At 53.7% G+C, this 14124-nt stretch overlaps 2 protein-coding genes across 2 annotated transcripts in view; one reads left to right on the forward strand and one right to left on the reverse strand.

Moving 5' to 3' along the window:
• The first annotated feature begins 2082 nt into the window (after positions 1-2082).
• FSCN3 (fascin actin-bundling protein 3) lies at positions 2083-8077 on the forward strand. Its single transcript, XM_014058187.2, has 6 exons — positions 2083-2181; positions 2764-3460; positions 4383-4501; positions 5257-5416; positions 7449-7619; positions 7872-8077. The coding sequence occupies exons 1-6, from the start codon at positions 2083-2085 to the stop codon at positions 8075-8077; spliced, it is 1452 nt and encodes a 483-aa protein (XP_013913662.2).
• A 1342-nt stretch (positions 8078-9419) lies between these two features.
• Positions 9420-14124, reverse strand: part of LRRC4 (leucine rich repeat containing 4) — a 52591-nt gene continuing 47886 nt past the window's right edge. Inside the window, 3 exon segments of the mRNA XM_087722482.1 lie at positions 9420-9487; positions 9704-9917; positions 12968-13050. Of these exon segments, the coding sequence (XP_087578608.1) occupies positions 9420-9487; positions 9704-9917; positions 12968-13050 (365 nt within the window).

The following is a 14124-nucleotide window of genomic DNA, read 5'->3' on the forward strand; positions in this document are numbered from 1 at the left end:
GGGGGGCAGGAGGTGGGAAGTAGGCGTGGGGGTCTCGGGGGATCCCGCGGTGGGAATGGAAGCTGAGGACGAGGAAGGCTGGAAGCGCAGGGCTGGCTGAAGCAGCGCTGGAGAGCCTTCGGAGGGGACCCCGTCGCCAGCTTCAGGTAGTCGAAGGGCCGCCAGGCGGGATAGCTGTGGAAGTTCCAGCGAGAAAAGGACCCGCGTGTCTCCCCAGAAGCCTCCTGGCAAGGCTGCAAGCAAGGTTAAATATCGGGGGATTTATTTATCACCTAGATTGCAGCACCCTCAAGGAGGACAATTATACTAGACTAAATCAACCAATTGGGAGACTGACTTGATGAAATGGGAAAACCCACAACTATCAATGATAGGAAGAATCTCTACAATTAAAATGAACATTTTACCCAGAATTTTATACCTGTTCCAGACAACCCCAATCAGATTGGGTAAGGACTTTTTTCAAGACCTAAATAAAATAGTCTTGAAGTTTATTTGGCAAGGGAAAAAAGCAAGAATAAAACTCAAATTGTTACAAGATGTGCTAGAACTAGAGGAGGATTGGTCTTACCTGATTGGGAGTTACATTACCAAGCAGCAAATTTGATGTGGATTAAAGAGTGGATAACACTAAAAAACTCTAGATTATTGAATGTAGAAGGTCATGATTTACTGTTGGAATGGCATGTTTTACTTATATTTTAATTGAAGGAGTTAAGTGATAATACAATTATGCTGTAAAATAGATCAATAACGATACAATGAAAGACTGATATATATATATATATATATATATATATATATATATATATATATATATATATATATATATATATATATATATATATATATATGAATTGAATAATTTAGAACTTTTTATATTAAAATGTATAAGTATAACTGTATACTTGATAGAGGATTGGTGATATAATGTATAACTCTAAGTATATATTATAAAGATATCTTGTTATTGATAAATAAGTTTAATAAGGAAGTAATTAAAAATTGGTATATATATATATGAAGTGATTATTTAGAATACCTTGTTGAAAAATGAAGGAATAACATCTTTGTTCGAATATAAGATGTACAAAGACAATAATGAAGCATACTCGATAGATGATTGGTGGGATTATACACAATTGAAAACAGTGATATATAAATATAAATAGTTGGTAAATCTTTTTTATATTGTAAAAAATATTCAGAATGGGATAAGGGATTATATAAAGGTATATTGTTATTAAACAGACAATCAAGAATGTAAGGGAATTAGGATTATTGAAAAGAAAAAAAAATATTAATCATAATTGAATATACGCTGCACAATGAAAGTGAGGTATTTAGTTATAGTAGATGGAAAATCTGTGATTGTAAATGTAATTGAGAATATGGATGCAAAAACACTTGTAACCAAACGACAGGCTGTATGTAATGGATGCGGGGGGGGGATTTATGTTGCTTTTTTTATGTTTAAAAATAAAATAAAAAATTTGCAAAAAACAACAACAGGAAGCCTCCTGGGCGCATCGCTCACCCCCACTCCACCCCGTCCAGTTGCTGAGTTTGCCCATTTTCTGAATTCCCGGAGAGCCCCAAGTGGGAGGGTCGGTTGGGCAGCCTGCCAGACTCCCGTGAGAGAACTCAGGCCTTCTCTGCAAGCATCCAGGACCTTTGGGTTCCATTCCAGGCCCCCCAGGGCCGCCTGGCCACAACTCCCGATTTGCCCCCCTGACCCACAGCAGAATCACCGAATGATGCTGCCCTGCCACCTCCGCCCCACGGCCGCCCCCCCAAGAGTGCAAGCCGGCTAAGGAGCCTGGGGGTTCTGGGGAGGGGGGAGGGGCTGCACTGGGAGGGAGGGCATCCCGTTTGGGAGTGCGGAGGAGGGCAGTGGGAAGCCAGGCGGCTCTTCAGTGCCCGCATTGTGAGGTAACCAGGAGGTCACAAAGGGCAGAGCTGCCAGGGGCTTCTAGCCCTGGAACGCTGGGAAGGGCGACCCGGAGCGCCAGAGCCTGCACCAAGTGAGACCCGGGGACGGGGGTGGGAGGGGAATCTGCCACTCCCGCTCGGCTCTCCCTCATGCAGATTGGGCTCGTCAACTGGACGGGGGGGTACCTCACCTGCGAGTGCTATGGGGACGGTGTCAGCGTCTTGGGGAGCTCGCTGGGAAAGAAGCAGGTACGGAGTGAAGGAATTGGGGGCGGAGGGAAGGACTGAGCTCCTTCAGCCAGTGGGAGGGGGGCAGCCTCCCTGGCAGCAATGCTTGCTCCCTGCCTGGCAGTGGCCCCCTTTCCCTCCAACGTCCACCGGGGGAGTTAAAAGGGGGTTGAATTTAATTATTTTGAATTGGGGGGAGACGGCTGCTTTCCACTCCTTATCCTATGGATGCCTTGACGTTTGTCCCTCCCCGCCCCCACCCGCAGCCCACCCTCGCGGTAGGGAGAGCCTTGCTGCTGGCAGGCCTCTCAACAGGCGGAGGGGCTCCGCAGAAGACCCTGGAGGCTCCTGGGTCAATTTTGGGGTGTAGAGCTGGAAGAGTCCCACCCAAGCAGCACCGTGAGGCCGGCTTCCCCAAGGAGCTGCAGGGAAGGGGACCCTCCCTCTGGGCTTCCGTGGAGCTGAGCTGGTTGGGAGGAGGAGCCAGGTCACCTGCCTGCTTGTCCCCCCCCCCTCAAAAGCAGACCCCCCACAAGGGGAGAGCGATTGGGCTTTGCCCGGCTGCTCAGCGGGGCCGGTGACTGGCCACTTTTGCTCTCCCAGACCTGGAAGCTGTGGGTGACCACAGAGCAAGGGAAGCAGGACGTGGTGGCACTGGTTGGGCACCAAGGGCAGCCCCTCCTGGCGGAAGCAGATGGCACGGTGCGTTGTGGACAGCCGGTGGCCCAGAAACACAGCCGGTTTCTGCTGGAGGTCCATCCGAGTGGGGCCTGGACCCTCCAGCAGCTGGAGAGCCAGAAGTTCCTGGAGTCTGATGGGGAGGACGTCTTCTGTGTGGCCCGCAGGCTGACTGCTCACCACCTGTGGATGCCCCAGCTGGCTGAGCACATGCACGTGGTCCTCTTCAACCCCAGCAGCCAGCTCTACGCCCGGACCGACCCGGAACTGAATCGGGTCTGGGTGGATGCGCCCGTGCCCTATCTGGAGGAATGCGGCTTCCTCCTGCGGTTCCGGAAGGGGACCTGCCACTTGGAGACCTCCACCCACCAGTTTGTCTCCAGGGCAGAGAAGCTGGCCACGGTGCCCTCCACGGAGACGGCCTTCCACCTGAACCTGAAGCCCGGCTGCCTGGCCTCCCTCACGGACATGGAGGGCCACATCTTATACCCGCAGGGCAGCCGGGGGCTCCTCTGCCTTGGGGACCACCCAGAGGAGGACGAGGAGTGGTTTGTCATCAAGCGGTGCCCACCATGGGTCAGTCTGAGAACGAGAGCCAATAGATTCGTCAGCATCATTTCTGGCAAGTAAATCCCTGCTTTTCCAGCCCAGGAAATAAGCAGCTGCCCGGAGAACAGAGACTCGTCCCACCCTTACCTGTCCAGGTCACTACAAACCTGAGCCCCTTCAGAATTCAGGTGAGGATAGGAGGAGGGCTCTCCTGCCCCCAAAGGCTCTGCCGTGGGTTTGGCTGCTGGGACCTCAGAAACGCCTCGGCTGTCATCATTGCCTCCCTGCATGCCGGGGAGCTGCCCGTGAGGAGGGTTTGGCAGCTGCAGCTGGTAGAGAATGCAGCGAGGTGGGCGTTTCATGGGGCCTCTCGGATGGCCCATGGGACACCACTGCTCATCAAACCCAGGCTGTCTGAGAAACTGCCTCATCCAAGGGGGTCGCCTCCTGCACTGGCAGAAAGGGCCTACTTCGGATTCCATTGGCCAAGGAATTTCAGTTGGCAGGGTCCGGGAGAAGGGCCTTTTCTGCTGTGGCCCCCATCCTTTGGAATATTCTTCCATCAGAGGGGAGGTCCTCCTCCGCACCCCTGTCCTTCTGGAAGAGCCTGAAAATCTGGCCTGGGGCCCTATCAGAAGTCTGCTATATTGGGATAGAGGAGAATTGCACCCACAGGCTGCCCGTCATCTTAGTTTTTAACCTTTAACTTATCTATCCAGTTGTCCTAATTGGGGTTTTCTTTTAGCCCTTGCTAACATTATATTGTAAGCCACCCAGTGCAGCTCTTATCAGTGAGGTGGGCAGCATGGAGATGTAATAAACAAATGAGTAAGGACAGCTATTCTGGCCCCATTCTCTGAACTGGCCCCAGCCTTTTTCCTGAGGAGGAGGGGAGCTTCTTGTTCCCAGCTGCTTCTGGAACAAGCCGAGCAGCCGATGAGCAAAGCCCCTCCTTCCCCTTACGATTCTCACTCGCTCTCGCTCTCCCCCCTCAGACTCCGAGGTCTACGCTGGCCCTAAGCAGCTGAGCCCAATGTCCACCTTCCTCTTTGAAATGGACCCCAGCACCCAAACGGTGCAGTTAAAAGGTGTCCATCAGAAGTACCTGGCTCAGGTCAGTCCCCTTGCCCCCCCCCCCGGCTGCCCCATCCCCACAGCAAGTGGGAGGTCAGGGTGAAACCCCCAGGGAGGGGGATGAGCAGGGAGATCCAGCACTGGGCTCTGGGCAGCCACCCACCAAACACCAGGAAGTGGGAGACGCCCCCACTTGCGACACCCCCAGGGAGTCAGCCTGGGTCATGCGGGGGGGGGGGGAGCTGGGCTGGGCTGAGAAGGGAGAGCAGAGCAGCAGACATCAGAGCAGCAGAGGGGCCTCCCCAGCTGGACTAGAGCTGGAGGGCCCTGCTTGGGCCTGGCGCTGAGCAAGGCAACCTGAGGATAATCCCGGCTGTTTCCGGCCTCTCCTTGGCCGTCTTAAGGGGAGGTGGGAGGAACCCTTCCTGACCTTTGAGGCCAGCTGTGGGAGAGCCTGCCTGGCCCCCATGGGGTGGCTTCTGCCCCCACTCAGCACTTGGCCCATCTGTGGAGAAGCCCCCCCCCCTGCCCAGGCTTCCCTGGATTTCCGTGCTAGGAAGAGGCTCCTCTTGCTGGCTGGGCACAGGGGGGGGGGGGACGCGTTAATTTCTCCCTCCCTCTGCTCACAGAGTGGGACTTGCCCTGCCTGGCCCAGGCCAGACCCAGGAACGAGTCCTCGGGTGCCACCCTCCGAGGGAGAGCATAATCCTGCCTGCTGCCCTCCAGTGGGGCAGGGCTGCTGGAAAGCTTTCGGTACGCATGGCCCCTCCTGACCGTGGCCTCTCCCCTCCCCAGAGACCCTTCCGGAGCGTGCTGGCCAACGGGGCGGCCAAGGAGGCCGAGACCAGGTTCCAGGTGCTCTGGCATTACGGGAGAGTCTTCCTGAGGGCTCCCGGGGGCCGCTACCTGGGGACTCTGCCGGTGGGGCTGCTGGTAGCTCGAGCCACGCACCCAGGTAAGGAGGACCTGGGCCTTGAAGCAAGCCCAGACCTGCATGGCCTTTCCGGCTGCTGCACCCGAGGCCCCTCTTGGCCTTAGGAGGGGAGAATTTGGCCAGGGAAGGTCTTTCCTCCTGCCCGAAGGCCCCCGAACTCCCTCCGGTTCCAGCAGCCCCAGCCCCACTCCCTCCCCCCCCGGCCGCCCCCCCCCAGCTCACCCTCCCCAACCTGCTTCTCACACAGCCTCCCCGGCCAATTCCACCCTCTCGCCCTCGGCACCCTCAGCGCCCCCCCCCCCCCAGCCTTCCCCCCCCCCCCCGCATTTTTCCTCTGACCCGTCTGGGGAGCTGGTAGGGTGCCCCCTGGCCCTTACCCCGGTGGGATTCAGTTGAAGGGGGAGGCAGGAAGGAGAGGAATCCCCTCCCGCTTCCTTCCTTTTTTAATAAAGTTTTTATTTTATTTTAAAACAAAAATGTACATAAAAAATATCATCAGTTACATATCTATTTAGCAGGTCGTTTGGTGACAAACATTTGTGCATCACCACCGCTTTCAATTACATATAGAATCAGTAGTTATCAGCCCAATATACGTTAATACGCTGATTATGACTGTAAATCATATATTCAATTGACTCCTATGATTTCTTCCTTTTGAACATCTATTCCAAGGATTAAATTCATGTAGTTAGTTAGTTGTAGTTTATTAGTTTTGTATGCCGCCCACTCTCGGAAGACTCCTGGCGGCTTACAATAAAAAAGGGAATATATAAAACAATACAACAATATGCTGTATGTATATGCTAACTATCTGTCACATCATTGTAAATCTGTTAAATAGTGACATATCTTAATGGTATCATCCTATTTTAATATTTCTTGCAGTTTATATAAATAAAGGATTCTCCCTCCCGCTTTCATTGTGAATCGTCCGTCCCGTCCCCCCCACCCGTCCCCCCCCCCCTCCAGCCTCGCCATTTCCAGGCTCTCTGCTTGCCAGGTGGCTTCAGCCACACCTGAGCTTCTAATGGACTTGGAAGTTAGTCCTCGATTTACGATAGTTTGTTTAGTGACCGTTCAAAGTTATAACAGCACAGAAAAGAGAGGCTTATGACCCCCCCCCATCCCGACAAGCGCTGCTGCATCTCAAGGGTCGCGGGGTCAAACTTCAGAGGGGCAGGGAATTTGGGCAGCTGGCATCCAAGGGAGGGCAGAGGCGCTGACAGGAACTCCTAGCTTTGCCCGAATAAGCAGGTCTTCCATCCCGCCACACCTGCAGCGGCAGCGGCAGCAGAGAAGAGAGCCCGGCGAGCGCCCTGAGGTAAAAAGGCGGAAAACACGGAACCGCCCCCTCCACACCCGCAGCGGCCAATCACAGCACAGATCGCCTCACGCAGCAGCCATCAATCAACCACCGCTGTGCCCTCTGGATTTGAATCTCTTAACGGGAATCTCGGGCAGCTACTCGCATATATGACGGTCGCCGTGTCCCTGGGGTCACTTGATTCCCTTCTGTGACCTCCTGACAAGCAAAGTCCTTGGGGAAAGTCAGATTCACTTAACAACCAGGTTACTAACTTAAAAACTGCAATGATTCACTTAACAACTGTGACAAAAAGGTTGTAAAGTGGGGCAAACCTCACATTGAATGACTGTCTCCCTTAACAGTGGTAATTTGGGCTCAATTGTGGTCGTAGGTCGAGGACTGCCCGTATTAAAAATTCAGGTGTACATTGAGAAAGCAGAATCAAACATCAGCACAAGAAATGGGTTGTTGTTTTTTTTTACAATGTTTGTCTTTATTAAATTGATATGCCGCCCACTTTGCTGCCCATAAAGTGATTTGTTCTTTCATTAACAAACTTTGAAGCCGTCTTCTGAGAGGGGGGGGGGTCTGTGTAGGCCGGGGGGGGGTGTTTGATGCCCACATGCAGCACCGGCAGCTGAGCTGGTGGGAGCTTCCCCCCCCCACCGGGCACCGTGCCAGCCCCCTCCCGTCCCCCCCCCCCACAAGGCCAGGGGGAGCCTCCGCAGTCCTTTTCTGCCGCAGGGCCCAACGAGGAGTTTGTGCTGCGCTTTGCCAACCGCTCCTTCCTGGTGCTCCGAGGGCACTACGGCTACGTGGGCAGCTCCCCCTGCCGAGAGACCCTGCAGGGCAACCTTCTGGAGCCGGAGCCTGTGGAGATCCTGCCTTGCAAGCACGGCGTCTACCACCTCCAGAGTAAGCACGGGTGGGTCCCCCCTCCGCTTCACAGGGAGACCCTCGGGGGGCTTCCTCCCAAAGAAGCCAGGCCGGCTGCTCCCGGCTGCTCAGAAGCCCCCCTGGCCTCCTTTGGAGCCCTCTCAGGACAAGCAGAAATGCCCTCCCTCCTGCCGCCTCCCCCACCCTGAAGCCGGAGGCTGCTGCTGCGGATGGGGGAGGCAGGAGACCAGCCCCTTCCCCTCCCTCCCTCCCCCCCCCTCTCTCCCACAGGCCGAGGAAAGAGCTTCTGGTCCCTGACCCCAGAAAGGACCTTCAGCCCCTGGGGGAAGTTTGCCTTCAACTTCTACCTGGAGATCCAGGGGAACAACCTGCTGGCCATCGTGGCCCCCAACGGCTACTACGTGCGGGGAGACCGGGGCGGCTGCCTGGTGGCTGACAGTGAGCAGGTCGCCCCTGACTGCCTTTGGGAGTTCTAGCCTAGGAAAGGTAAGGAAGGCCAGGGACGTTCCTGGGACGGGGGGTGGGTGGGGGGTGGAGGGAGAGGAAGGGGTGGCCTGCCCTCCATGCTCTTGGGGGCCTCCGGGGCAGCTCCCCTCACCCGTGGGGCATTGCTAACTTTCCCTCCTTGTCCACAGGCCTTGTCTGAAAGAAGAGCCGAGCGGCTGTCGGTCTCTCTGGACACACCCTCTAGGCGCTCCGCCACTATCCGTCCCGGTGCTTCGGTGGAGGCTGCCTGGCGGCTGAGGAGGAGCTTGCTGCCCTCCCCATGAGCCAAAGGGGGGCCCTCCACGCGGAACCCCCTGGGGAGCCACTTGTGAGCTCTTTGCACCAATGAAGTGGCTTCACCCCTTTTGGGCCCCTGTCGTGCTTTCTTTTTCGCCTCCTGACTTTGGGAAGGGGGGGCAGAGGACTCCGCCCAGGGGTTACATGGGGGGGGGGGCTTCCAGGGAGCTGTAAACGAATTCAAACCAGGCTGGTTGCTCTGCCTGGGAAGCCACACTGGGAAGCCCCCAGGGGGTCTGAAGGGAGAGGGGCCTTGCGCTTCCCAGCCCAGCTTTAAGGCCTGCTTGGGTGCTGCTGGTCCAGAGGAGGGAAGGAAGAATCCCATCTGAGCCTTGGAAAGCCCTGGGCTGTGTGTGGCCAGGGCCCCCTGCCTTCTACCCAGAGGCTTTGCCTTCCCCAGCACTGCGGGGGGGCGGGGGGCAGAAGGGCATCCAGGAAGCCGCTGGGCCTCTCTCCTGACCTGGGAAGGAGGGTGAAGGGCTACGAGTGCTATTGGAAAGGGCCAATTTTCTCCCCCTTTTCCCATGGGAAGGGGATTGTGGGCAGTTGTCCCCTCCCCCCTCCCCTCCCCCCCTCCTTTAGCTTGTTTTTTTCTGTTTGGCAGAATCTGATCCTCCCCACCCTCAATTTCCATGCCTTAAGGAACCCCCCCTGCCTTTTCCTTCCCAGCAGCCCCACCCAGGCCTTTCATTCCCTCTGGGTTGCTCTCCTCCCTCTGGGGGTCTCTCGCTGCGGCTGTCATTTCCCCCCCCCCCCGTCTCTTTCCCTGCCTCTCCATGCCCCACCCTAGCTCTGCCCTCTGTCCCTCGGGACTCCTTTGGATGGGCCTCCTCCTACTTCTCTTCCAATGGCCCTGCCTCCTTTCCTCCTCCCCCCTTCATCTCCCCCCAATCCCCTTCTGGACGCTGCACAGCAACCGCCAGCCCCACCTTGGGCTCCCTCTTTTGGGAAAACCCCATCAGGCAGAATTTCAGTTGGGCATAACTGGACTTCACGCTTGAACTGCAGATAGCCCTTTTCTAAGTGAACATTCATTCAAGAGTCCCCATTCTTACTCATTCTGGCATATTCCGGTGACCAAATGGCCTTTTCTGCACTATAAGCTGTTGGGAAGCAGAAAACATCATTCCATATGTCAGTGGTGGGTTTCAAAAAATTTTGGAACCTTTTCTGTAGGTGTGGCTGGCTTTCCGGGTCCACTGGTGGAACCTCTTCTAACCGGTTCAGTAGATTTGACCAACCGGTTCTAGTACCGAATAGGTGCGAACTGGTAGGAGCCCACCTCTGCTGCATGCACTCAAATTAACCTACAATTTTACCTTCCTGCAAATGTTCCTTCAGGCCTTCAAAATCAAAGAATGTTGAGGGCTTTTTGTCCCCAATTCCCCGGAGGGTCTCTTGGGATGGGCTTGCTTTCCCTGCCTGAGGAGGGAAGTCTTTGGCTTCTTCATTCCGTCCCTTAGAAACCCAAGCGGCTCCCTTCGGGTCAAGACTGCCCTGGGTCACGACTTGCTGCTGGGATGGCCTGCATTCCTATGGTATAAGGGAACCAAAGCACATGGTTACTTTAGAAGACATTATATAAGGGAGGCTCTGTTATTAAACTGGGAGAAGGTTAAGAAATTACATTATTTAAAAATTCCAGTCTGGATATCAACCACTGAAGCCTTTTCATACTCAATAATATACAAAAAGGAACAAACAGTTAGATATGCTGAACTATTAAATACAGAGGGTGAACTTAAATCCATTCAAGACTTGAAACAGGAAGGAAATGAAATTAATTGGTATTCATATGTGCAAATACATTCTAGATACAACGAAGATCGAAAAATGGAGGGTTTCATGATAAAATGACTGAATTAGATAAAATCTTAACAGGTACTGATGAAAAAGTAATTAAAAAACTTTATGGCTACCTATTAGAGGTTAAGCTACAGGAAGAACAAGTTAAAGAAACTATGTTAGCTTGGGGGTGGATTGGGCCTGGGATTGACCTAGAAAAATGGCAAAAACTGTGGTCTCAAAACTATAAAACGACAATGTCAACTGCATATAAAGAGAAGTTGTGTAAGATGTTTTGCAAGTGGCACTTATCCTCAATGAGAATAGCAAGAATGTCTAAGAACAAATCGGAAAAATGCTGGAAATGTCACCAGACACCGGGCTCATACTACCACATATGGTGGACTTGTACTGAAGCTAAAAGATATTGGACTAAAATCCACATGTGGTTGGAGAAAATGATACATAAACCCATAGACTTAAAACCAGAACTTTGTTTATTGGGAATCATACCAGAAACATACAATAAAGACTTGAAATATTTGATTGTAAATGTCTTAACAGCTGTTAGAATTGTATTTGCAAAAAATTGGAAAAATGAGAAAATACCAGCACAGGAGGAAACTATTCGGAAAATAATGGAATGTGCTGAAATGAGTAAACTTACATTTGAAATTAGAGAACAGGAGGATGAGCAATTTTATAAGGTTAGACAAAAAAACCTGGAAATGAAATTGTTTATTTATGTATTACCAGAAAGTTATAGTCATTGCTATGAAAGTTTTTTCCTATGAAATAGAGTGCTTGATCACATGATATATAAAGGACAATAATGTAATGTATGAGTGGGATGATTTGAATTCTATGTATAATTGTAAGTATTGACCATGTTATACTGGAAAGATTTTTATATGTCAAATGGACTAATGATGATGTAATGAATAATTGATACCTACATGAATTGAAATATTCAATAACTAAATGGATTAACAGTGGGAAACTATCTCTGGAGTTGAATATGCCACATTATAAGTATTGTATTCTCTATGGATGATTAATAGTAACCTGAACACATAATGCTCAATGGTAGAGATGCATTGAGTTACGTTTGATGGATAACCAGGGATCTTATTTCTAATTGTAAAAACTGATGCACAAAAGCTTGTAAACAAACGACATGCTTGACGAAATTGAGGAAAGTTTTTTGTATGTGTTGTTTTGTTTGTTTTAAAAATAAAAAAAATAAAAAAAGGCTGCCCTGGGAGGACCTGCCCACCGAAGCCCCTTGCAGGGAGGACGCGAGGCCGGCGGAGAGCCCCCGCGCGCCAAGGTCGCCGCTTCCCCCAGCCCGGAGGGGCGACGCCGCGCGCAGGTCGGCCCTCGGGACGCGCTCCTGGCCTCCTTTTGGAAGGAAGGAAGCGAGCTGCCGAAATGCCAACGCTTCAGGCGCCCCACCGGGGGGACGCTGCGGGGATCCGCGTGCGGGGGCTTTCCTGGGAGCCGGGAGCGGCTGCGGGCGGTCTGGGAAGGCGGGACCCCGCCCAGCTTCGCGGTCAGTCCAGGAGGTGCGAAGGCTCCCCGCGGCGTTGGGCTGGCTGCTGCTTCCGGGAGAGAAGGCGGCGGAGCGCTGCGCTTTGCGGCCCCTTCGCGGGGCTTCCCCTGCTCGGGCGGCGGAGGACGGCGGCTGGCTCCTTGTCGCGGACCGAGAGCCGGAGCTGAGGCGCCGGGAGGTTGCGGCTCTCGCGCGGCTCTTCCCTCTGCTGGAGCGCGCCGCCGTTGATCGCCCGCTCCACCACGGATGGCAGATGGTGGAAGCCGGGCACCTCCGTCCGCTGCAGGCGTAGAAATGCTCCTCCCTTTTATCCCCGCCTCGCTTTCCCAAAACTTGCTCAGGCCTCTCGCCGCTGTCCCGCCTCAACTCCACCGCCTCTCAGACGGTCGGCCTTTCGGTTGCTCCGCGTCGCTCTTTCGTTCCACGGCACCCAATAGAGGCTCGCTTCCCTCTTCTTTGGCCGGACCTCCTCGCAGCGGCCGGAAGGGCGGGCAGGGAAAGGGGGCCGGGGCTTTTGCCCAGGACCATCGGGTGCCAGGGCAGCCCCGTCAGGGTCAGCAATCCACAGCTGGAGGAGCAGGTGTGGCTCGTGCCCAGCTACTTAGCCACAGAGGGCTACAAGGAGGCTGCAGATTTGGTGTCCAGGTGGGCAGCCTCCATCCACACGCAGCCCCTGGGAAGAGAGGGAGGAGGAGGAGGAGGAGGAGGAGGAGGAGGAGGAGGAGGAGGAGGAGGAGGAGGAGGAGCTGTGCTGTCCCCCTGAAGGCTGTGATGGGGCAAAGAGTAAAAGCGGCCTCCCACCCACTGCCCTCCAAGGCGGGCATTGACTCAGACAGTGGCAGCACCTGGGGTGGGCATTAAGGCTCCCAACAGTTGCTGTTGGCCGTGGGGCCAGCTGGTGGCAACTGACATGTCCCGGGTCCATGTGCCACCTTCTCTTTCCAGACAGGGGCACAGGGCCTATGGGTAGGGTCCTGCACCAGCCTCTTTCTAGGATTGGGGGGTCTTTGTTGCAATCCTAAGTAAGTACCTGCGGCTGCAGGTGTCAGCCCAGAGCCAGCCTGCCGTGCCCGTGTGGCTTCCCGTCGCCATCTCGCTCTCCGATTGGAGAACCAAACCTAATCCCAATAAAGACAAAGGGGGTCAGTGAGGGCTTCTTCCTGCTTGGGAAATGTGCCCCCCACCCCCAAACCAAAGGAGAGCCTTGTCCAGCTCAGCAGTGCAGGAGGGGCCTCCCTTGACTCACCCTCAGGGTGGCTTCAGGCAATCCAGACTGCCCAGCCAGTTCTGCCCGGGCGGCTGCTTCCGGGTATTGGCTTCTCTGGAAAGCTGGAAGAGGGAGCGAGCAGGTCAAAGGACAGCCAGGGGCCCGAGCAAGCCAGGGGCCCTTGTCCTGCCCAGTGGCTGCAAAGGCCAAGGCCTGAGGTTTGCGGACGCCACATCACTCTTGGCCCCACAGAAATGTGATGTGATGGCATCCCTTGCAAGCTTCCTTCTCTCCCATCTGCATCACCCATGCATCCTCCATGCCTTAAAGGCAGGGGGTCTCCAAGCTTCGCCACCGTAAGGCTTGTGGACTGCAACTCCCAGCCAATCTTCAAGTCTTAAAGCTGCCACGCTTGGAGACCCCCTGCCTTAAATGGACTCAGGGCTGCTGCTCTATTTTACATGTCTATGAAGCTCTTCCTGAGATGACAGGACCAAAATTGCCTTTGAGGTGATGCTTCTGGATGACCAAGTACCATCACCCCCCCCCCTTCCCCAAAATTCAACTAATCTGGTTTGAGAGTCGCTGCCAGATCTTCTTCCCCCTTCTCCAGAAGCACCTGGGCATGTGGAAAGAGCCTTTATCAGAGAAGCCTTTGCCTCCAGGTGAGAGGACCCAGTTCTTTTGGGGGGGGGGGTTGTCAGAGGGCATCAGGACATTTCTTTTAATCTAGCCTAAAGCCATTATTTTAATGATTTTTATTTTGTGGCTTTGCAGTAATCAATTTCCTTCTTTTAATGTGCTGTGTTTTGTTACCTGTTATGGGAGAGCTTCTATGGCAACATTAGAAATCAAGCAAAAGAAGATGGTTTTCTAAAGTGCCCCCCTCAAACCTTCGCCACCTCCCTGGATCCCCCTCCTTCGATGCAAAGAGCCGAGGTGGCGCAGTGGTTAAATGCAGCACTGCAGGCTACTGCTAGATCAGCAGTTCAGCGGTTCAAATCTCACCGGCTCAGGGTTGACTCAGCCTTCCCTCCTTCCGAGGTGGGTAAAATGAGGACCCAGATTGTTGGGGGGGGCAATATGCTGACTCTCTGTAAACCGCTTAGAGAGGCCTGAAAGGCCTATGAAGCGGTAGATAAGTCTACTGCTATTGCTATTGCTATTGCCTTTCTTTTTTTTTATTGAAAATTTTA

The sequence above is a fragment of the Thamnophis sirtalis genome, unplaced genomic scaffold (assembly GCF_051295495.1).
Source record: "Thamnophis sirtalis isolate CommonGarterSnake01/CBP01778 unplaced genomic scaffold, rThaSir2_p1.2 scaffold_9, whole genome shotgun sequence".
Taxonomy (NCBI): domain Eukaryota; kingdom Metazoa; phylum Chordata; class Lepidosauria; order Squamata; family Natricidae; genus Thamnophis; species Thamnophis sirtalis.